We start from the raw sequence: 23,525 nt of genomic DNA on the forward strand, positions 1-23,525 counted from the left end.
TATGGAATGAATGAAACGAGTTGGCACGCATATAGCGGCTGCAGTGCATAACAGAAGAGCAGTGCGTAGAAAAAGACAGCAGCTGTCTTCTACGTTTCTATCAAAAAGTTTTTATTTAAAATAAAAGCGATTACAAAGGAAATGTTTTTTTTTTATTGTATGGAAAAATCCCACTTAAAGAAACAGACCGCCATTACATTTTCCTCTCGCGCACCCCCTGGTGGCAGCTCGCGTACCACACTTTGGGAATCCCTGCCTTAGAGGAAGATTTATTATGTGTTATAGTCATCTGTAATCTTTTTTGATGCCTGCTCCTCTCTTACGCCCCATATGATTCCTTTTGCTCCTTTAATGTACTATCTAATACTACTCTAATACTACTCTCGGAAGAGGCCTTAAAGGGACACTCCACTTTTTTGGAAAGTATGCTCATTTTTTCAGCTTCCCTTGAGTTAAACATTTGCTATTTACCGTTTTGGAATTCATTCAGCCAATCCCCGGGTCTGGCGGTACCACTTTTAGCATAGCTTAGCATAATCCATTGAATCTTATTAGACCATTAGCGTCACGCTCAAAAATTACCAAAGAGTTTCAATATTATTCCTACTTTAAACTTAAACACCCAAAAATAGTCCGCTTGGTAACTTTCAATAGTTGGGGACTGTTTTTGGGCACGGCGTAATTTCATTGCGCCTACTGCAGCCATGGTACGGCAGCAAAGTCCTTGATTATTACGCCAGAATGAGAGTATAGTTCCTAGCCATATCAGCTTAGAAAATCACAACTTTTATTTTCCGTCGGTCTTAGTACACGATGTAACTACAGAAGAGTCAAGTTTAAAAGAAAAATATTGAAATTCTTTTGTGATTTTTTTGTGCGATGCTACTGGTCTAATCAGATTCAATGGATTATGCTAAGCTATGCTTAAAGTGGTACTGCCATACCTGGAGATCGGCTGAATGGATTCCAAAACAGTAAAAATCTAATGTTTAACTGGAAAATGAGCATATTTTCCAAAAAAGTGGAGTGTCCCTTTTAAAGTTACTTCCTTTAAAACTTTAAAATGTTTCTCAAAGGGAAAATAATTATTCTGGATATAACTAAAAAATTTTTTTCTTTCTGTTTCTCTGTTACTGTATTTGTTCAGGTGACTCCCTCCTCCAAAATTGTGGGTGATCTGGCTCAGTTCATGGTGCAGAACAATCTTACCCGGGCTGAAGTGGAACAGAGGGCAGATGAGCTCTCCTTCCCGCTCTCTGTTGTGGAGTTTCTGCAAGGACATATCGGAATCCCATACGGAGGCTTTCCAGAGCCCTTCAGGTCAAAGGTGAGCTCACACTGCTGCTGAAACAAACCTGTGCACTTCTGTCATTGTCGCTTCTGTTTGCAAGAGTGAAAGGTTAAAGGCTTTAAATTTTACCTGGATATACAATACATTTTGAACTTTTTAAAAAATGTAACAACATTTAGAGGGTATTTCTATAAAAAAGGAATACAAGACTTGGAGACACAGGAGAAACTATATAATTCCGTTTTTTTTTTCAGAAATCTCGTTTTTTGGTTGTGCATTCCAATTAATATCAATTCAACTGCAGTTGGTTTGTTTTGATTTAAACCTTCATAACTTAAAAAATACAGCCAAGTAGCACCATAAAACAAAATAATATCATGATAACATAATAATAAACGTGTTTTGACAAAAATGTAAAAAACTGAGTTATCTCAATTTGCAACAAAACTCTTCATGTAAATGCATTGTAAGGCACTTTGTATAATAGCATCTGCCAAATGCATTAATGTAAATGTAGAAATTTACCAATTAAATATCCTGAAAAAATATGGTTTTAAATATACAGTATGTAAAATATATCTTAATAAATTCTTAAGTAGCACCTGAGGGCAGGACAAAAACTTTCTCACATCCACTAAGTGAACAGAAGAAAGTTAACTAATATGATTTCAATCCTTGTTTTTTCAAATTTGATCCATAAGGCATATAGATGGCAACATCATTTCAGACACAAAAATTACGACTTTGTCATTACATTTAGTCATTTAGCAAAAGCTTTTATCTACTCCACAAAAGACATATTTTTCTTTTTATTAAGAGTAACAAAGGCTGTTTCTGAATAATGCTTTCCCACACACACAGTAGTGGGGTTTTCATCCAAGCGTGAAGTGAATCTTTTTCTTTAATTCGCGAAAAAAGAAAAACAAACAAATGCAAATTAGGTGTGTTTCCATCAAGTTGTTCGAGCGAATAATGGTGGTATTGATAACCTAGTAAACAACAGTAAATAAAACAAAGCGTGCTTAGAAAATGGAGACAGGACTGCATTTAGTTACGATTGGCCAAGCTGTAAATTTACTAGCATTGCAGCTTTAATTGCCAAACTGAATGCTGTGCACAGAAGAAGACATGCAGGCAGTACTTGGTCAAAAACCACCTCAAGCGAGTGTAAAAACTTTTTTGCGAATTAAGGGATTTTTATTTGAAATTTGGCATTTCCATCACTCGTTACTTATGCACATAAAAATACGGGCGATTGAAACCCAGCTAGAGTAAGAAAGATACAGAGTGAAAGAAAGAGAGTTTAGAGAAGCTTTGTACATCCATCACAAAGTTTGTGTATATGCGTTTTGAGTCTCTTCGGCCAGATAAACATGCTGGAAAAGAATCCACACTGAGACAAAGCACCAATCCAGTATAACAAACACACACTAAACCTCTGCATTCATGGTCACAGGAGGGATTTTGCTTTATTTTAAACAGTTATTACTGAGGACAGATATTCTTTTGCAGTGCAATTGAAGGCAAATTTACTTTGATTTACTTTTGCACACACACACACATACAGAGACAGACAAAGTCTTTTGAAGCACTCTGAAGCCCAAAAATGAAAGATCAAACACTGTTTGTCAGCACTGGCAACATTTCCGTGTGAGACAGCTCGACATGTGCCCGCAGACAGACAGAGAGCAGTAGAAAAGCTGAAATTCACTTTTTCATGAGTAGACAGAAACACAAAGGAAAGAAAGAGAGATTATTTGAAGCATTGGAATTAAACATAATGACTTTAATTATGTGTCTAAGTGGAAACAGATAAAAATATAATAAAGGTCTATGATTTATATTATTAAAATGTCATTGCTCTGGATTACCATACATCTTTATTGTAATCGACTTCTGCTTTAATGACATTTTCCTCTTAAAGCACTGCAAGGTTATACATTCAACCATTTAAATGTAAAGTGATTGTATGGAGTCATGGTAAAAATATGACTTATCCACCAAGCAGCAAATATATAACATAAATATTCAAATAATAACTACATAAAAATCTATTGATCATGTCCAGACAGTTCCTAAATGGTTTTAAGATTTGTTGCTAGTTAACATGTTACTCAAGCCATGCTTTATGTAGTTAGGTAATAAATACTTACATCATATTTCTGGTGTGACACAATAAAGCAGCATGTGATAGAAAGTGACTTTATGATTTAAAAAGGAAGCATTCAAGTAAACAGTATAAACAGTAGCGAACTTAAAGGAAAAATAAATTTCAACAAATGCAAACTTCAATCAAACATAATAAGAGGTGAAGTATAGCTTTAGCCTATACAGAAATGCTTATTGCTATAATAGTTCATTGTTCGCAGTTCATATTTATGATCTTATAGTCCATTTGAAAATTTTCATACGAACTGACTGTATTCTTCAGAAAAACACCAGGTAACTTATCTTCCCTTACCTGTCGCTGTTCAGTGCGTGTGTGTTCCCTCACACCTGTTCTCCAAAAAAAGCGTGGCCGGCATTAATATGATGTTAATTTTTAAAAGTGTGCGAGGTCCGTGCACGTCCTCCGCTAGCAACACAGAAATAGCAAAAAGCGCAATCGGCTAAACGAACATTAAATATTAATATGATGTTGATTTTATTGTTTTTATTAATTTATATTCACAAAACTTATCAATAAAACGTCGTTTAAAATAAGAAACAAATTATATGAAACAAAATTCATTTTAAAGTAGCAAACAAAACTTAAATTAAACTCGCAAATAATGTCTGACCCATAACAATGGTCCCTTAATATTGGCCTTAACAACGCCCTATATGGCGTTTAAAATTACAGTCTATCTTTCGTAATAAGCTAACTAAATTTAAACAAAACATTAACAACATTACAACAATATTCAAACCCAACAATACTCAAACATATATATAAAACGGACATTATCGCGATACATGTTAAAACAATCTGATATAGCGTTTATAATAGCTGGTTGGTAGATGTTTACTATTTTTGGCAAAACCTCCGTTGCAAACCTCCATTTACCTGAATAAAAATAATTTTTACTTTGAAAATGATGCGCTGTCATGTAAACATCAGCTGTTCGTTTACATAAGACTCAATCTACGTTCATTTACACTGCAGCGCAACCCCGGAGTTCTCAAACTAAAACAGGGTCTTCAGCGTTTACGAACGACTCCGTTTATGAGGGTCGAAAAACGGTGGGGTAGTGTAAATGAAAGGCGTAAAAGTAATGCGTTTTGAAAGGTAAACGCATTAATATAAACATAGCCTAAGACAAAGTGTCACGCCAACACTTTCGAAAATCTATGATTTCTTAACTTGCACCCTTAGCTTTGTATTACTTTGTTAGTTTAGGTAACATTGCTTCTTATTAAAGGCTCACATTTGACACTTCTCTAAATATTATATTGCAAGATTTCCCCAGGGTGCTGTTTTTCTGTCACTTTTAACTAATTACGAATACAGGCACAAATACGCTCCCTAACACAATACCCTGAGGTGAGAACCCAATGTGCTCCAGTAATGTTGAGTTTTTTAGAGGCAGTGTACCAGTATCTGCCATTTTGATAACTTACATTTTACCTACAATGTATTATTAAACTGGCATTTTAATTATTTAAAAATGACAGGAAAGCACATCCGCCGTCTTCCAATCTTACAGTTTGTTCTCTAAATATGGAATAAAATTGTATGAACCAACCAGAAGCATTTCGACACAACACCTGCACACCAGTTGTAACGTTTGTAGCATTTATCAAAACCATTGAAACAAGGTAATTCAGATTAAACAGAATAGTACACGGAAATCAACACATTCACCAACAGATTACAATTAACATGGGAACCAATAAGCAAACAGAACTACAAACAGAACTACAAAACAGAACAGAAAGCGAGAACTCAAAAATACAAACTAAAAGTCCATAGACATAGAACAGGACTGGTGTTTAATAGTAGTCTTGTTTGGATGTCTCGACCCAAATATGAACAGATTTTGCACATAAAAACAAACATCCTGTTGTACATCCTGCAAGTATTGCATTCACACTAAATCTGTGCAGATTTGGCTTACATATATTTCCATGCTGCAGCCTCGATAACCTGTGCTGTATATAATGGTTCAGTAATTTCGTTTTAATGGCAGTGACTTTATTAGTCAGTAATTGAAATGCCTTATTTTCACAAGTGTCCCTTTGGTCATTTCATTGCTACAGTAGTTAACACATGATTATCCTTTGCTGCAGTGCATGCATCCACTTCTTTGGACCAGACACAGTAAATTATTGCAAAATCTACTAGAAACATTGCAAATGATGAAAAATGATGAACCTCACATTAGCTGTGGGGCGCTGTGATGCATGTGGATGCCACATTTGTGTTGTATTCAGGTCCAAGTAGTCACAAGGGAGCCAACTTTGAATGTGATCCATGGTCATTTACCAATCCCACCTCTCTCCAGTCACTCTTCACTGTCCTTTCTGAATAAAAGATACACATTTTGTCAGTATCCTTGTAGATTAGGTAAAACGTACTTGACAATTGAAATTCGATTCATGCACTAAGAGGACTTTGCTGGAAAACAAATTTGGCTTAATCATATTTCTGAATGGCCTGAGGCTTGGATTAAACACCACAGCCCAAATCAATGTGTGTGGTGGGTATGTTCAAAAGATGTGTCGTATGCAGGGCCATAGGTAATGGGGTGAAAGAAACCGAAAGAGATAAAGAGACACTAGAGCCCCTGTCACATGATGTAGGATATTGTAGGTTTGTGTTGTGATACCTCAGAGCCACAGTAACTCTCTATGCAACAGTGGCTCTATCTGTGCCAATCAGCTCTTCCAGATAAACTCAGATAGCCAGACGTGTTGTGTTACACACCACTGGGCAAACACTGATAAGAGTGGCCAATCTACTCCCACAGGCATACACACACAAGGACAGATTGAGAGGGAAGAAAACATTGCCGCGGTCTTATTGAAATGATCAAAACATGTCATGTCACCATCACGTCATTTAAAGGAATAGAAACATCAGTGATTCGTATGTGTATAATAAATCATTAGCTGTCAATCCATAAATAAGCTCAAAAATATTAAGCATTTACGTATCATTTCACTTTAGAAGACTTAATGTAGCCATATGGATTAATTTAATGATGCGTGTGATGTATGTGCTTTTGAAGCTTCAAAACATTGACCAGCATTCAATGCATTACAATGCTAGGAATAGGATATTATTTTGTGAAAACTCAGCTAAAGTAATTTATTGTGTTTACATAAAATCATCCTACATAATGTTAAGAACTGTAAAAATGTAACCTTGATATCTTTAATATCAACTCTGTAAGAACATGTCAGTGATTAAATCTCTTTTATTTTAATCTCATATCATTAGTTTATGCGACTTTAACCTGGATTTTACAGATAGGGTCGCATTTAATATAATGGCAAATGTGTTGAAGAAAGGAGATCATAAGGACCTGGGATGGTGAGATCCAAAGTTATGGGATAATTTTTCAATGAACTATCCTTTTAAAAATGCAGTGTCATCTCATTCTAATCATTTAAAGTATTAATTTAGACAGTGATAGAGATAAGAAGCTGCCTATGGGTATTAAACTCCCTGCGCTTTTGCTCTCCATACACATTCGTTTCTCAGGACGTTAGCAGCAGTGGCGGCCGGTGACTTCTTTTTTCAAGGGCACACGATGCAAAGTTCTTCACAACATGTATGTAGCCCGTCATGTGCAACCTGATCTCACAAAGTTCTGTGGGATAGACACGGAATTTTTTGCAAATTTTTCCGTGGCATTCTCACGGATCTCCGCATTTTTCCGTGACCCTGCTACGGACTGTCTTTTTCCGTGGCATTCTCACGGATTGGTTACTCAACTGCTTTTTCCTATTTTCAAACCATTTTCGCTTCGGTTTAGGGTTAGATTTGGTGTTTGCGTTAGTATGTCACTTTAACTATTGGTTTATAAAAAAAATCTGATTTTTTCTTTTATATTTTCTAAACTTTAAACAATTGTCGCCTGGCGTTGGGGTTAGAGTTGGGTTTGGGTAAGGATGTCATTTCATGTAAATCTAACCCTAAACCGAAGCGAAAATGGTAAGAAAATAGGACAAAACAGTTGAGTAACCAATCCGTGAGAAGGCCACTGAAAAAGACAGTCCGTAGCAGAGCCGCGGAGATCCGTGAGAATGCCACGGAAAAATGCGCAAAAAATTCTGTGACTATCCCATGGAAATTTGTGAGATCAGGCTGTCATGTGTGTGGTTTTTGTAATTTCAAAGTATGTGTCCAGCACGTCGAGTGAACCTGTGTGCGTCACGTGTCTTGTCAAAACAAGTGCCTGCTGCAGACACGTCTAAAGGGTTTATGAGAAAAGAGACGCTCGCTTTGGCAGATACTCGCATAATGTCATGCATAATCAGAGTTTACTGTTAAGGGAGTGTCTTACGTGTATTTTGTGAACGTGAGCGTCTCTTTTATCATAAATGGTTTTGACGCGTGTGCTGCACATACTTATTTTGACAAGACGCGTGATGCACATGGTTCATATTTTGAATTTGCGTCCCTCGGATGAGCAGTCACGGGCCGCCACTGGTTAACAGACACTTGAATTTAACATTGCTGCAGTCTCAATCCTAAGGGCAATTAAACTCTCTATCTTTAGAAAGTCCTTTAACCGCACGCGTACACAGACACACATTCCTGGCTTAGAAAATGGCCCGAAAAGCTGTCAAATTAATGAAGAGTGACTGAATGAAGCGTGGAGCATCTTTGAACTTCAGCCAAAGTGACTAATAGAATTGGTGAGGCTTCTTTTGTGTGTCATGCCACCGTCAAGGGAAAAGCCTCTAAATCGTTTCCCGGTGATCCTCGCTGAGCTTTTCCATACACTAATCAGCATGTTTTATGTATTATATAAAATGCATTAGCTTGTATGTGTTAATAACGGGTTGTTTTGGAGCAGAGGCGCTCCGGCACTTAGCGGAGGGACCGGCGCGACCGCGGGGAGGACGTGTCACATTGAGTTTGAGGACCGTGGAGAAGTCTGGAGAGCGTTAGCGGTACAGGCTGAGCAGCTCGCTAGTCACGATCGTATTTTGTATCAGTGCTCTTCAGCTGCTTCCTGTCGCGGGCCGGATTAACCAGAGGAGATCTCGAGGGGGTGTGGCCAGAGTACTTATGAGATCTAAGCATCGATGCATCGCATCACTGCTGTGTGCATTAGTAAAACCAATACAAATGAAATATTTGCATGAATTAGAAAGGGCTTGAATATAAGCTGTGGCATAACAAATATCATTATTAATTTAACTATTTAATATTACTAAAAAACTGCACTGTAAGCTGTTCCTGTAGCTCAGTTGGTAAAGCATTATGTTAGCAGAACAAAGTCTAAGTTCAATTTTCAGGGAACACACATATAGATAAAATGTATAGCTTGAATGCACTGTTAGTCGCTTAAGATGAAAACGTCTGCCAAATGCATACAAAATGTAAATGAAATTAAAATAGTTTACTTAATTATCACTACCCTGTTCTGCAAGGTTTCTCTCCACCAACAAATGGATGGAGTGAGACAAGAGTTTAGAGGTGGTGTGCAAATGGGAGCATTACTGTCACAGGCTATACTCTTTACAAGTCCTTAAGTCCTTTACACAACTGTTACCGTTTCTACCGCAGTGTTAGAGAGCGAAGCTCTGCTTTATTGATGCACGGGTCGGGTTTTTCCAACCTGCAGACCCGCTTTTATGTAAATGATTTGGCCCGCCCAACACCATTTTATCTATTTTTTACACCCGCGACCATTAAAAAGACATACTAGGTATTGTGATATAAATGAAAACAGGCTTTATTTCAGCCTAAAGTGCTTGGAAACCGGTCCCATACATTAGATTTAGCAACTTGACCTTCAAACGTTCGTTTTGTTGTTGTGGCAGGCGGCGAGAGCTGCTTGACACTTTCGTGGCATGAGGACAAAGGTTTGAGGATATCACGCAAGTTACATTGCTATGTAGACCTACGTATTGTAACCTTATCAAAGAACCTAAGAAAATATATGAAGAGTTTGGTTTCAAAACGAGATAACTCTTTTTTTTTTGTCAAAACATGTTTATTAATATGTTATCATGTTTTTATTCTGTTTAATTGTGCTACTTAGCTGTAGTTTTTAAGTTATGAAGGCTTAAATCAAAACAAATCCACTGCAGTTTAATTTATTGGAATGCACAACCAAAAAACAAGATTTCTGAGTTATCTCGTTTTGAAACCAAACTCTTCATATATTTCCAATTATACAACGGGTGCTGTTGATGGTTTATTCTGATTGGCTGAGAAATGTTCCATGGTTGTTGATTATTTTTCTGTAAACCGCACACCTGACCTGTCAAATGTCTTAAAAATAGGAACCCTAGCAATGTTTGTGTTAACCGTGGTATAAGAGGATTAATTGACTCCGGGCCGTTGAATTATTTGAAAATAATGCACACCCGCAATGTAAAGGCACTCTTCTTCACGTCGTGTCACATTAACGGCTTACAGTAGGTGTGCATTATTTTCAAATAAGTCAACGGCACGGAGTCAATTATTCCATACATAATTAATATAGGCTATAGGCATGGGCCGGTATAAGATTCTGGTGGTATGATAACCTTTAGCAAAATACCACGGTTTCAAGGTGTTGCGGTATTGCCATTGCAACACTAAAATGTGTTATTTTCAAATGCCAGGTAAAATAAAGCCTTTAAATTATAATAAGCTTTAAAATTTATATAATATTTCGTAATGTATATTAAATGTAAACATCAAATTAATTACATGATTTAATGAATTTTGTATAAACATAGATCATACCACAGAACATTTTAGTGGTTTTGAAACCTTGACTGCTTAAACCTTGGTATACCTTGAAACCAGTAATAGGCTATAATAGGCTATAGGGAATTTGCACGCAACATACATGTTTTTATTTTGTTTTTAACTCTTTCACCACCAGCGTTTTTTTTTTAAAGTTGCCAGCCAGTGCCAGCGTTTTTCATGATTTTCACCAAAGTTTAATGCCTTCCAGAAAATGTTCTTCTTTAAATATATAAACATACAACATACCAAATGAAAGAACAGACCCTCTGCTTTCAAACAAAAAAAAACCCGTTTCATCCTACCTTCAGTGGTTCTTTTGTAATCAGCTTTTGAATAAGGGTAGGTTTTGCAAAAACACCACATTGAGCAAAAAGCTGAGATAATTCCATTTTTGTGACGGACTTTTCATAGAGATCCCATTCAGAGCGATCTTTAAAACAGACACGGACATGCAGCCGCTTGCCATAGGGCAATACTTCCGGGTTTAAAAAGTTGCGGAAGGGCGGGGAAAGACGGAAAATCTCGTTATTGGCGGGGAAGCGTTTTCTCTTAATTGACGAGATATCTCGTCAATGGCGGTGAAAGAGTTAATGACTCACCCCAACCCGCCCCCGCAAAAAAAGTAATAATTTCTTTACCTGCCTCAACCTGAACCACGGGTTACCCAGGTTATGAGATGACCCGCTCATCACTGTTTTTTTTTCAAGTACTGTGCTTGTTTTGTGCTTGCTGTTAAAATGCTACAGTCCATAGCATATCTATAAACAGCTTACATTAGTTTATAATTAAATGTGCTTATCAAAAATGTCTAACATTTTATAAATAATTGGAAAGTCTGAGTCATGTGCTCCTGTTGAATGGTCCATTTCAGAAACATTATTCACAAATGCCTCTGCTGCATTTTTAAAATGATTTTTTTTTTCAATAGACAAAATAACATTTTGTTACAATAATTGTGTAGAATAATGCTTGAATGCTGCTGTTGGTGTTTTGTTTAAGGTTTTCATAAATTATGAATATTAATATGAGGAGCACATATGCAAAAGCCGCTAAACCCAATCTCTGTCAAAAATTAGATAATGATAGAATTCCCTTTGGGATGTACAGTATTATACGTTTCTTAAATACTTTTGATTCAAACCGCTTAATCCCAGCCTCAGACCATTTAGAAATACTGCTTTGTTGGCAGAATCCACTAAACGGGTAAACAATTTTCTGTTCTCTATGTGCACTAAAAACCTATGGAACACCAGTGCATGTACGTCATGGTGCACATAATTATTTACCAGGTTTTAGAATATATTAGGATATTGACCACATTTTTGAGCCTTTCACTTTTATTCAGAAAGTACAGTGAAGAGTTACTAGATATGTTTTTACAAGATGCATGTACTTTTTTGCAGCAAAAGGGTTTTGCAGCAGAAGGCGGTCAAATCAGTTTAATACCAATGATTATACCAATTTCATTTCAATTTTTCATTTGCTATTAAAGTGAAATTACTGAACATAAACATAAACCTAAAAAATTATAATTTACAAGTAAACAGATGTACTGAGAGGGTTTCGTATCTGAGGTTTTGTTTATATTTTTATTGATTTGAATAAAGTGTACACCGATTAAATGCTGTTTATTGTGGCACCCATAGGATTTTTAGGGGTTGCTGCTTCTTTTTATTAGTTTGTAGTGTAGCTACTTTTCCAAAAGTCTACTGTAGCTTCACTTGAGCTACTTTAAAGGGGACGTGTCATGAAAATCTGACTTTTTCATGTTTAAGTGCTATATTTGGGTCCCCAGTGCTTCTATCAACCTAGAAAATGTGAAAAAGATCAACCCAGTATCTTAGTTTTGGTAAACCATTCTCTGCAAGCATGTGAAAAAATAAGTAATTGAAATTTGGCTCCCCTTGTGATGTCAGAAGGGGATAACACTGCCCCTTAATCTGCTATCCAACCACAGCACTACTAAGTGCAGAGATCAGCTCATTTGCATTTAAAAGGACACGCCTACAAAGTGGCAATTTTAACATGCTATAATATATTATCTATATGGGATTCTGAGGTAAACATACTTCACATACAGTATGTACTCCGGGGATACCAAAGTTTTATTTTACATATTAAAAAAGTCTTGTGAAATGTCCCCTTTAAATGATAAGCTTGAACTATAAGTAACTTCTGTAACACTGTTCTAGGTATTACCGGTTTACCACAGTGGGCTGAAAGGATAGGGTGATACACACACCTGCATATACAGTATATTCACATTGCTATATATGATCTGAAGCTTACTGTGCAAACATCTTCACAGTTGAAACAGCTCAATTACACACCAGAACCACAGGAAGATCTGTTCAGGTCACCGAGCAAAAAGCTTCACGCTGTTTTATGGTCGCACTGGTTCCCATTACAGTCCAATACATTGTAGTCTTCTTTCCTGTGAGGACAGCAATGGACCATCACGCCTGACAAATTTGATTTAGGCCAGAGAAATTAGTGTCTTTGTTAGGTAAAGTGCATGAGAGCGCATGAAAAAGATTGTGAGGAGAGAAACTCCTGGTGGATTTTTTGGTGCGTAATTAAATGCAGGTTTCATTGGGAATGTCTAGGGATGAATGTGCATAGAAACCACAGAGTCACAGACTGATACATTTAGATTGCTTGTTAATTGACGTGAAGTAAGTTATACTTTTACAAAGAACTCAATCATTTTAGGTTTAATTTAAATTACAGGTGCTCTTTAAGTAAATTAATGTCATTTAGGATTTAATTAACAATTACTGGTCCTGTTATCTTTTACTGATGGCAAGATGGGGTTGACGTGGAATTGGTCCACTTTTAATCAGATAGATTTTGATCTGACAACGCCCTACAGGATGGTACATTTATATTGGATAGAAGACGATTTGTGTAAACGGACACTGGAGACAAAACAGCAAGTTTTGTAAAAAAAAATAGAGTACAATTATATAATGAAAAAAATCAATTATAATCAATTTTTAAATAAACTGTGCCTACTGTAAAATTTCAAAATAACCACCATTCATTTTAATTGTACCATATAGCACCAAAAAAAATCTAATTACACTTCCTCTTTTCAATACCTCAGTGTTGGACTGTGCACAAGTGTGGCTATTAGCACATAATGTGTGTTCCCTGGGGATCAAACCCACAACCTTTGTGCAGCCAACACAATGCTTTACCACTGAGCTATGGTTACATTTGTGTTTGGGGCATACAGATATTCGCATCATGTTCCTTGCTCAATATTACTCGCTGGATTCAACGTTGGGTCAGTTGAATTTTTCACTCGAGTTGAATTTTTTCAACTTGCGGGTTTGAGGTGAAATGCACGTGTTCGCAGCAATCGTGCCACCCAATTCGTGTCATTCGCATCTCCGAATTTGCATCTGTTTGCGTACTTGCATTGACTTCGTATGTAATCTACTGTCTTGTGCTTCCCCAGTCCTTGTTTTGAGTTTATTTATTAAAGTTTGCTTGCGTATGGATCCTCTGCCTGCCTTCATCCCAACGTTACAGAAAGACCAAGGACAACTGTAGCACTAGGACTATATATACACACTAGCTAGGTCTCAATTCGAAAGGCTGCAATTTTCTAAGGACGTATTCTAAGACAGATTGCGTCACAGCAGCGCGACTTGAGGCTAGTAAGGCCGTCCCAATTCAAAGGAGGCTTAGAATGAAGGCTCAAAATGCGTCCTTATTTCTCCGCACCGTTAAGGATAGAACGAATGGAGATTCATTGTGTTCCTGCAATGGCTGCATATAACAGCTGGATATTCTAAAATAAACAATTAAAACCTTTATTAAATAAAAGTGTGTATTTAGCAGAAAACATTTTTCTTGTCATTTTTTTTGTATTATAAGTTATGTTTTGTGTTAATATTATTCTGTTTATGTTGCATATATTTCTAAGGTTGATAAATTTGATATACTCTTGAATAATTTAATCTACATGTCATATTTTCTAAAATAAATTAATATTTTTTTAGGGCTGTCAAAATTAACATGTTAATAATGTGTTAACGCAAATTCATTTTAACGCCACTAATTTAAGTAACGCGTGATTAACGCAACACGCAATTTCTGTTTGACCCTTGGTCTAGCCCACAGCTGAATGAATTGAGATGCAGCAAGTGACCCGCGCTGTAGATGAGTCAGAGGTTTTCATAAAAATAAGAACATTAAGCTCTCGTCTAGCGAATCCAATGCTCTAAATGGTCATTAAACAAAACAAATGATCTTTATCTGTATGTTTCCTGAGAGGTGTACCGTCCCAAATCCATAATCTAAAGCAAAGAAAGATGCGTCTTTGCTCGTATTTTGGTTTCGTTTTTAAAGCATGCAGAAATTATAGAAAATAGACTGCAGGACTTGCTTGATGTTAAAATAATTATTAAGAGAGATAAAGTTCGGGACCTGATTGATGTTAAATGAGTTATTAAGAGTGACAAGACTCAAAAGCGATCTTCCTGACGCTGACGTCTGAAGCACATGCACACAAACGTGCGAGTGCGTGACCCCGATATATTTAGACATCTACACAGAATTATTGTTTAAAAAATATCTGTTTTGACAAGAATTCACGCAGGTATGACCTATAATCTGTTATATCTGAAGTGAATGTTTGGTTAACCGTTAGGGAAAAGTATCCATGGGGTAACATTATATTAAACCCTTGCATTAGCCTACATTATCTTAAAGAGGTCTGTCTCAATGTTAAAATTAAACAATAAAGAAAAACATATATTGATATTGTTTTTGCTTTGCGTAAACAGGTGTAGTTCTGTCATGTTTTGTCAGATTCCAACAAATCATGCATTGTTTTGAAGTTTTTTTTAATAGAGAATGTTAAAATATAAATAACAATTTTTTGAAAATTTGCTCATCCCAACTCAATTTGCCAGCACTGGTCACAAATGATGCAGCAGCAAACAGATATGGAGAAAAAACAAAGTCTTCTAAAGGGAAAATCATATATAAAACTATGGCTGATGGTTCTGTTGAAAATGTAAACAGGCTGTTGTAAACATACATTTGCATATAGCATATATATTTGTCCAAATCCATGTTGAAAAGAGCATTAAAAACTTGAAAAGTGTTAAATTTAGGTACATTTAGAACAGATAAAAATGTGAGATTAATGTGCGATTAATCGCGAGTTAACTCATGAAATCATGCGATTAATCTAGATTTAATATTTTATTCTATTGACAGCCCTAATATTTTTCTGATTCCATATTTATTTTAATAAGTCAGAAACGTCTCTGCTGTGTCCTGCTGACAGGCGTGGTGGGCGCGTGCACAAGGTGACGCAAATTATGGGTCCTCCGAAGGTCAGACCGTCTCATTTCAGTTCTCTTTGTGGACTTTAGAGGCTGCCACCTTGAAAGACAGAGTGCTCGCCTTTTAAGGTCACATCCTTAGAAGGTCGCAGCCCTTGAATTGGGACACAGCTATGGTAGAACAGGATAACAAGACACACCTGGGAAGAAAATCAAAGACTACAAACATGAACAACAATACTCCAAATACAATACTAGGACTGGGGAAACACAAGACATGAATGTGACACCTACTGACGCAAAATGTTGAATTCACATTTGGTGTATACGCCTCATTATTTCAGTTTTGATGAGTTTACTTTTATGTGGAAAAAATATTACTAAAGATTGACTAAGTGATTTGAACGGCAGTGTATGTGTAGTGATGAATGGGGACGGATACAAAAATCTACCCTGTAATATTGCACTGAACCTTTTTTATTCCAGCTTTTATTGATCTTTCTTCGAGGTTAGTTTAACACATGCGCTCACCCCCGAGCGATATTTTCAGCCAGGCTATAACGGTACAGAATGACAAACAGCCTAAATACACACAGTTGGATGGGGACAGATGACTCCGAAACACAGAGCAAATCTCATCTCCTTCCAGTCTGTGTCAACAGTGTCAAATATTCCCTCATACCCAACACCACCGAACAATTGTGAGGAAAACAAAAGCTCTCCAAGCAACTCCAACCTCAGATGTCTGATATAGCAGCTATTTTCCGAGTTATCGAATTATATAACATGTCGGATTTCGCAACTTTTCTGCAGTTTCGCTACAAACCTCCCGAATTGATTATCCACCGTCTGTTTCTGAAACATTAAAGCAGAGATGTCTCTCAAAAAAAAGTCTTTGAAAGCTCTTGCTCAGTTTTATTTCTAAGACCACAAATGCTCTTGTTTTACTTTATGCAAATGACTGATGTTTAACTTATTATAAAATAAATGCCATTCAAGAATTTCCTTATCTTACCTCAGGCTGTAGCTTTGTAGTTTTTCTCGCTCCTTTACACCGATTCACTTCCATCTTTTCAAAGCTTGTGTACTTTATATTTTCACACTGGCACAATGTGCAGAGCGTGATGTTGGACTCAGAAATGAGATTTGCTTGACCTTTCGCAGTCTTTAATGTGATAGCCGTGAAAGATCTTGATTTACACAGCCCGTACAGGGATTAGCAAATCTTAGGATAAAAGGCTTTATGTAAATGATGATCATATATGCAGCTGTTTGGCCTTTAAGGATGATTTTGCGATGTCCGCCACTGAAGCGTTTTCCTGTTGCTATGCTGTTTCTCCATCAGCATGCGTTAATGCAAACAACCTCTAGTTTTGCTGATATTGAAATGCTATATGTGAATCATCAACTTCACAGCATTGAAGGCATAAAGGGGAAGACTGAAAAAATGTCCCTGCAGAGTCTCAAGGGATGGAGCGATGAGAAATAAAGAGGAATTAAAAGAAAGAAGTACTTGTTTGAGCTTCTGTACCCCACAGCTAGCCGAATAAGCTTGCATACAAATGCTAAGATGGGGTAACTGAGTCACAGAATTGTGAAAATAAACCTATAGGACACATTAAACAAAAGAGGAGCCCATATGGCCTGAAATTATGACTCAAGCTGCTATTAAGTGGCAATTTATTCAAAAGGTAGGTGGGTTAGGACTGCAGGCAGCCACTTCAGCTCAGAATTTCATATGAATAACAAAACCGAGCTTTTATGAGCTGATATTTTTTGGTCTCTTACCCTTTTTCGCGCAGTCTGTTCTGTTTGCCCCTCACTAGCCGCCAGGCTGTTTCTCAGCGCAAGTCCAAGGACCATTTTTCAATTCATTCTCACTGCTGTGAGGTGAAAAATAGTGTCGCTCCACTGTTGTTGCCTTGCCAACACACACACACAAAAAAAACGGCAAGTTCCTGTCTATAATGAATTGAGTAATTGTAATGGCATATTGATGGTGCCGTCTATCTTTTGCAATTGACCTATTTGTCAACGTGTTTGTGCTTTTGTTCCTTAACAGCAACTCTTACGGCACTAATGATCTATTTAGGATGTTTCGGCTGGCGAAGTCTGACAGTAGCTAGAGGACAAAGACAGTGGAGATGTTGGATGGTGTTATTGTTGATTAATTTGCCGAGGCGTTTAAACTCCGTGAAGTGTTTCATTAGGAATCTGTTGAGGAAATCCCTTAGTGGAACTAAGAGATGTGACCTGTGATCTCATGAGTTACTCTGATCATTCTTCAGATTTTTTATTCATGAGCTGTCAGACTCTGAAACCAAGTTTGGAGGTTATGGCGAGGCCTTTTCAAATGAGACTCGTCCTCTGTTCTTCATCAGTTTTAATAAAGCCCTGTTTGAACGGCATTCGTTTTCCCTTCTGGGGTTTTGGGAATTCGTGTTTAAGGCTTACGTTTCCATTCCAATTGTTTTTACTACTGTTTTTTGGAAAATTTATATTGAGGGTCCTTTTGGACATTTCTTTTTTTTCTTTTATTGGGTTCATCTTAGGTCAGAAAGAAATCAAATAGCCTTATTTTGCCTTATGAGTCTTTTGTAGCACTTTGAGGATTTTCTTAAAAATGTAAAGTCCTTTATAAATAATATGAATTATTATAATTCAGATCAAGAAAATACCAGGCAAGCATAGTTATACAGAAAAGTACACTCAAAAAAATTGTTTGTTCAATCAACATAATTGAATTAAGGAAAACTTTTCCACGAAATTAGATTAGGCTTGTACAACAAGAATACAATAAGTTAATTTAAACAAATAATCTTTTGTTGCACCAACTTAATAAATATATTTATATTGGTCATAAAAATATCTTGTTCAATAAACTAAATTCAGTTAAGGAAAACTTTTCCACGTAATTATTTCTGGTCTGTTCAACAAAAACAAAACAAGTTCATTCAAGCAAAAAAGTCTAGTTAAACCAATTGTCAGTTTCTATATAATACTAATTAGCATAAGCACACGTTAGCATGCTAATGACACATTGGATGAACATGTGAAAAGAGACTGATCTTCAAACAGTCATTAACACAGTTAGTGCTTTTTAAAATAAGTATGTATGTCACATCCACAACTTAACCACAAGCGCCACTCTTCTGTACGATGGTAACCAAACAATTCGTAAAAATATAACACAAAATCTTCTAAATCAATAAGATAAACCAACATTAAACACTAAAAAGTCTTTCTCTTTACCTAAAAATGCATAAAATAACACTTAATTTAAAAAAATACTCTCCAAAGGCAGTTGCATGCAAAGCATGCTGGGAAATACAGATTCACGGCCCAGTAAGTAATAGCAACAAAAATCATTAATGTGGTCCCAATATAAAATTATTGGGTTCATGTAATTTTTTTAAATTTAAGCAGATTGAACATTATAAAAATAGGTTGAGACAAAAAAATAAAAAATTGTGTTGTATTAACTTGTTTCATTTAAGTAAATTAAACAAGGTGCAAAAATATTTTTTTTGAGTGAAATAATAAATAAAATAAAATACATTGAAAAATTAAAATAAATTAATAAAAAAAAATAAAAAAATAAAATAAAATAAAATAAAATAAAATAAAATAAAATTTAATTTAATTTAATTTAATTTAATTTAATTTAATTTAATTTAATTTAATTTAATTTAATTTAATTTAATTTAATTTAATTTAATTTAATTTAATTTAATTTAATTTGGGTTACCATGTTATTTTTACAGTTTTTAAAGTTTTTTTCATATTGATTTTATTTATGTTGGTCTTCATCAGAAAGCTTACCTATACCTAAATTTATACCTAAACCTACATTTCTAGATAATATAGCAGTTGGTGATGACAACTTATCCAAAGTCAAAAGCTAAATGAAATTAATATGAAAAGCTGTACACTGTACACTTTTTGCTGGGTCGTTTCAATATTTCCTATTTTTATTTTTATGAATTCTTTTTCATAGTTATATACACAATGTTAAGATTACGTAACGTTAAGATTATATCCTAATATTGACAATATATCTGAACAAGTAGATCATAACAGTCGTTGTAACCATTTATTTGCGACCCTTTTTTGTGAATATCATATTTATGTTATGTTTATATTTGTTTATTAACCTTATTATTATTATTATTATTATTATTATTATTATTATTATTATGTGCATCTACGTCACTGCATCTATGTCACTAAATTTCTGTTACTGCACATAGGGTGGGGCGGAGACAATATGGGAAAAAGTTTGGAATTGGGGCAGGTAGCATTACATGCTTTTTTGATAACTTTATGATGTTTATTTAACGCTTGAATTTACACCTTTTAAAACTATTAAATTGGTTATGAGTATTTTCACACCTAGTTCATTCGAGCCCTCCAAACGCTCTTGGGGCAGTTCAGGGTGTATACTGTATGTGAACAAACCAATATCTCAAACCCCCTAAAAGGACCCAAAAGTAAACCGAACTCAGACCATGTCTGGAGGTGGTCTAGGTACAGTTCGCTTTTGGGTTCTTTTGTGGTTCGGTTTATTTTTGAGATGTGAAATCAATGAGGTCCCGGTCTGCTTCGGGTGTCGTTTGGACATTGTATCAAAATGAGATCACTTCAGTTTTGAAGAGGACCAAAAAAAGAACTGGGTCCTCTTTTGAGTCCACTATATTGTGAACACCAAAATGACTGAGGTCACATTCGGCTAGTTCCTTTTCTGGTTCACTTTAAGTGAACTGGGTTTGGTTATTTTAAAATGAACTATGTGTGAAAACACCCTAAGTTTCTATTTAAGAGTTTTCTGTTAATAAATCAAATAAACAATGAGCCTGTGGAGTGCACGTCATGACACAAGCTCCTGTTCCTGAATGCGCGACTAAATAATAGTCCGGCACAACAGTGTTCCTGTAACTCAATTGGTAGAGCATTGCGTCAGTGTCAAGGTCTTGGGTATTGTTTAGTATTTTAATGAAAGAGAAGTATTTAAGTATTAAGTTTGTACCACATTGTGTTTTAAATTATAATTTTATGTTTCTCAAAGGTGCTCAAGTCATTACCTCGGATTGAAGGTCGACCTGGGGCTTCACTTCCACCCATGGACTTCAAGGCTCTTGAGTCAGACCTGCGAACTGCACACGGTCAAGACATCACCCCTGAAGATGTGATGTCAGCAGCCATGTACCCTAAAGTCTTCCAAGAGTTTAAAGAGTTCACGTCTAACTTCGGTCCAGTGGACTGCCTCAACACTCGCCTGTTTCTAGACGGACCCAAAATTGCTGAGGAGTTTCAGGTGAGAATTAACTTATTACTGAAATGATATTGATTACTTTAATGGGGCAGTCATGACTTCGTGGTTAGAGAGTCAAGCTTGAAACCTGAAGGTCATCAGTTCAAGTCTTTTTGCTGGCAGGTTGTGACTTAGGTGCTCTCGAGCAAGGCATCTTCCCGGAATTGCTCTCCGGGCAATCATGACTTGTACTGTGTGTATGTTCACTTCTCACTGGTATGGGTTGAATGCAGAAGTCACTTTTCAAATATGGGTTAACATACTGTACCCATGTCACTTTAATGATGTCTATACTTTATATTTTTCACTGGATCTCATTTTTCCCCACACAAATTTATGCCAACTATATTCAGTGGCAGTTCTAGACTATAGTATCTTGGGGGGGGGCATATATGCTTTTAGGGGGCACACTAGCGCTTAGATTATTTTAAGCCATTTTTCACTATGTCATATCACTCTGTTTTCTCTAGAAGTAAACTATAAGGCAAATAAGTTAATAATACAAGGAGTGTTTTATGCTCATTTAATTGACAACAAATGTTGTATAGTCAAAATAACAATTATAACAATTAAGCATTACTAATACATTCAAATGTAAAACAACCCACAAATAATGTCCAACTATCAACTGAAGCAGTTTATATAAATGAGTCTATAACATTATCAGATATTTCTATTATGTATTTAGGTTCATTTCTTTTTATTTTAACTTGAATTATAAAAATCGGTACACCCTAAAAATGGTTATGTTAAAAACTAGCCGTGTTATTTTAGGTACGACACACTAAATGTGTTGTCCCTAACTAGACAAATCTATGAGTTATTATTGAAACAACACTTTTTATTACTTTTAACATAACTTGTGTTGTCCCTTTTATTTATTTAACACAAAATGACACATAATTTGTTATAAAAAAAAACATAAAACAAACAATGTGTTATTATTAACACATACTTTATGATAGTCTAAATAGAAAGGGGTTCACTCAAATATAACACAATAAATTAATATATAGTACAGAGTAGGGATGCTTAACGGTTAATCGCGATTAATCGTTAGCAGAATAAAAGTTTTTGTTTACATCATATATGTGTGTGAACTGTGTATAATAACCTTGTATAAATAAATGTACACACATGCATGTATATGTTTTAGAAATGTTTACATGTGTATATACATTTGTATATTTATGTATAATTGATATTATATATAAATATAAATACTTAATATATAATTTTTTTCTTTTTCTTAAAATTATACATGAATGTGTTCATATTTATATATATATACATACATATTTATTATACACAGTTTACACACATATGTGATGTAAACAAAAACTTTTATTCTGCTAACGATTAATCGCGATTAATTGTTCAGCATCCCTAGTACAGAGTAAGTTGTATTGATTAACTGTGCTAATTTGTCTTTTACATGAAAGACCATTTACTGTAATTATAAAGCAAAAATCGAACACCCATGAACATAGGTTACATTTTATCTCATTATATTTGCATGACTTACATATTACATTTCTTTCAGAGTACATTTGTTCTTTGCCAGCTGCTGACTTTTTTTGCAGTCATGACTGCTTTATGTAGATAACGCAACAGCAGGCAATATACACTGTCAGAAATAAAGGTACAAAACTGTACCTTTTCTGTCATTGGGGCTGTACCCTAAGTTTCTGTTTGATACCTTTACAGGAATACATACATACAATTTTGGGTAGATTACCGTACCTTAAGGACCTACATTGTTGAAAAAAAAGTCAAAATATGTACCCTAGCTGTCAGTGGGGCATGCAGCACAATTTAAAAAGGTAATTGTATGGACCATTAGGTACAGATATGTAAACATTTAGTGCCAATTTGTACCTTTGAGATACTAATATGTATTTTTGAGGTACTAATAAGCTCTCTTTGGTCCCAGTATGTACCTCTGAGGTACTAAAATGAAATCCTTAGGTGCAAAGCTGTACTTTTTGAAAGGGTACAGCCCCAGTGAAGTGTAGGACAGTTAAATATTTTTCACAATGTGAATATGATACATATTTTCCTTATTTATTACGAAATATTTCCGTTAGTTGTATGATAAAGATGTGAAACTGAAGCGTGCTAAACCATAGATATGTATAATAAAGGCTTGATGTCTTACGGTGGAGTCTCTAACGTCATCACCGGCGGCCATCTTGCCGCAGTCAGCTTGCTCACTCGTAGCATTGTGTTTTAATGGTGCATGCACTTTTAAATAACCATAACTTGCTCAATTTTGTTTGGTTTCTTACAAACATTAATAACGTGGCTATTAGTCTGGATGCTTGAACATAATTATACAGTGTCATAGGTACATCTCTGACGTTTATAACAAACCAAACCGTTTGAAAATCAGTAGAAAGTTATGTTTATTTAAAAATACATGCACCATTAAAACACAGTGCTACGAGTGAGCGAGCTGACTGAGACAAGATGGCCGCCAGGTGCGGTCGCCAACCTCCATTGACCAGCAGCTTGGGTGAGACATCTAGGCTGTTTCTCAATATGCGTCCTTGTGTTACGTCATCATTTTAACAGTCGAAGTTCAATTCCAATTCTCAAGAACACAAGAACAGAGGACGCATGAAAATACCCGGATGAGTTCTTGATACCGAGGATGCATCGAATGCAGACTTGCGTGCTGAAATCTGGGGAGGTCACGTGACCAGCAGGAAGATCGCACAC

General features: G+C 35.8%; 1 protein-coding gene across 1 annotated transcript in view; it reads left to right on the plus strand.

The window, feature by feature from the left end:
- pcxb (pyruvate carboxylase b) overlaps window positions 1–23,525 on the plus strand; it is a 271,734-nt gene that overhangs the window by 242,259 nt on the left and 5,950 nt on the right. Inside the window, exons 18-19 of the mRNA XM_065289014.2 lie at window positions 1,148–1,327; window positions 20,559–20,807. Of these exons, the coding sequence (XP_065145086.1) occupies window positions 1,148–1,327; window positions 20,559–20,807 (429 nt within the window). The remainder of the gene's footprint in view (window positions 1–1,147; window positions 1,328–20,558; window positions 20,808–23,525) is intronic.

The sequence above is a fragment of the Paramisgurnus dabryanus genome, chromosome 2 (genome assembly GCF_030506205.2).
Source record: "Paramisgurnus dabryanus chromosome 2, PD_genome_1.1, whole genome shotgun sequence".
NCBI lineage: Eukaryota > Metazoa > Chordata > Actinopteri > Cypriniformes > Cobitidae > Paramisgurnus > Paramisgurnus dabryanus.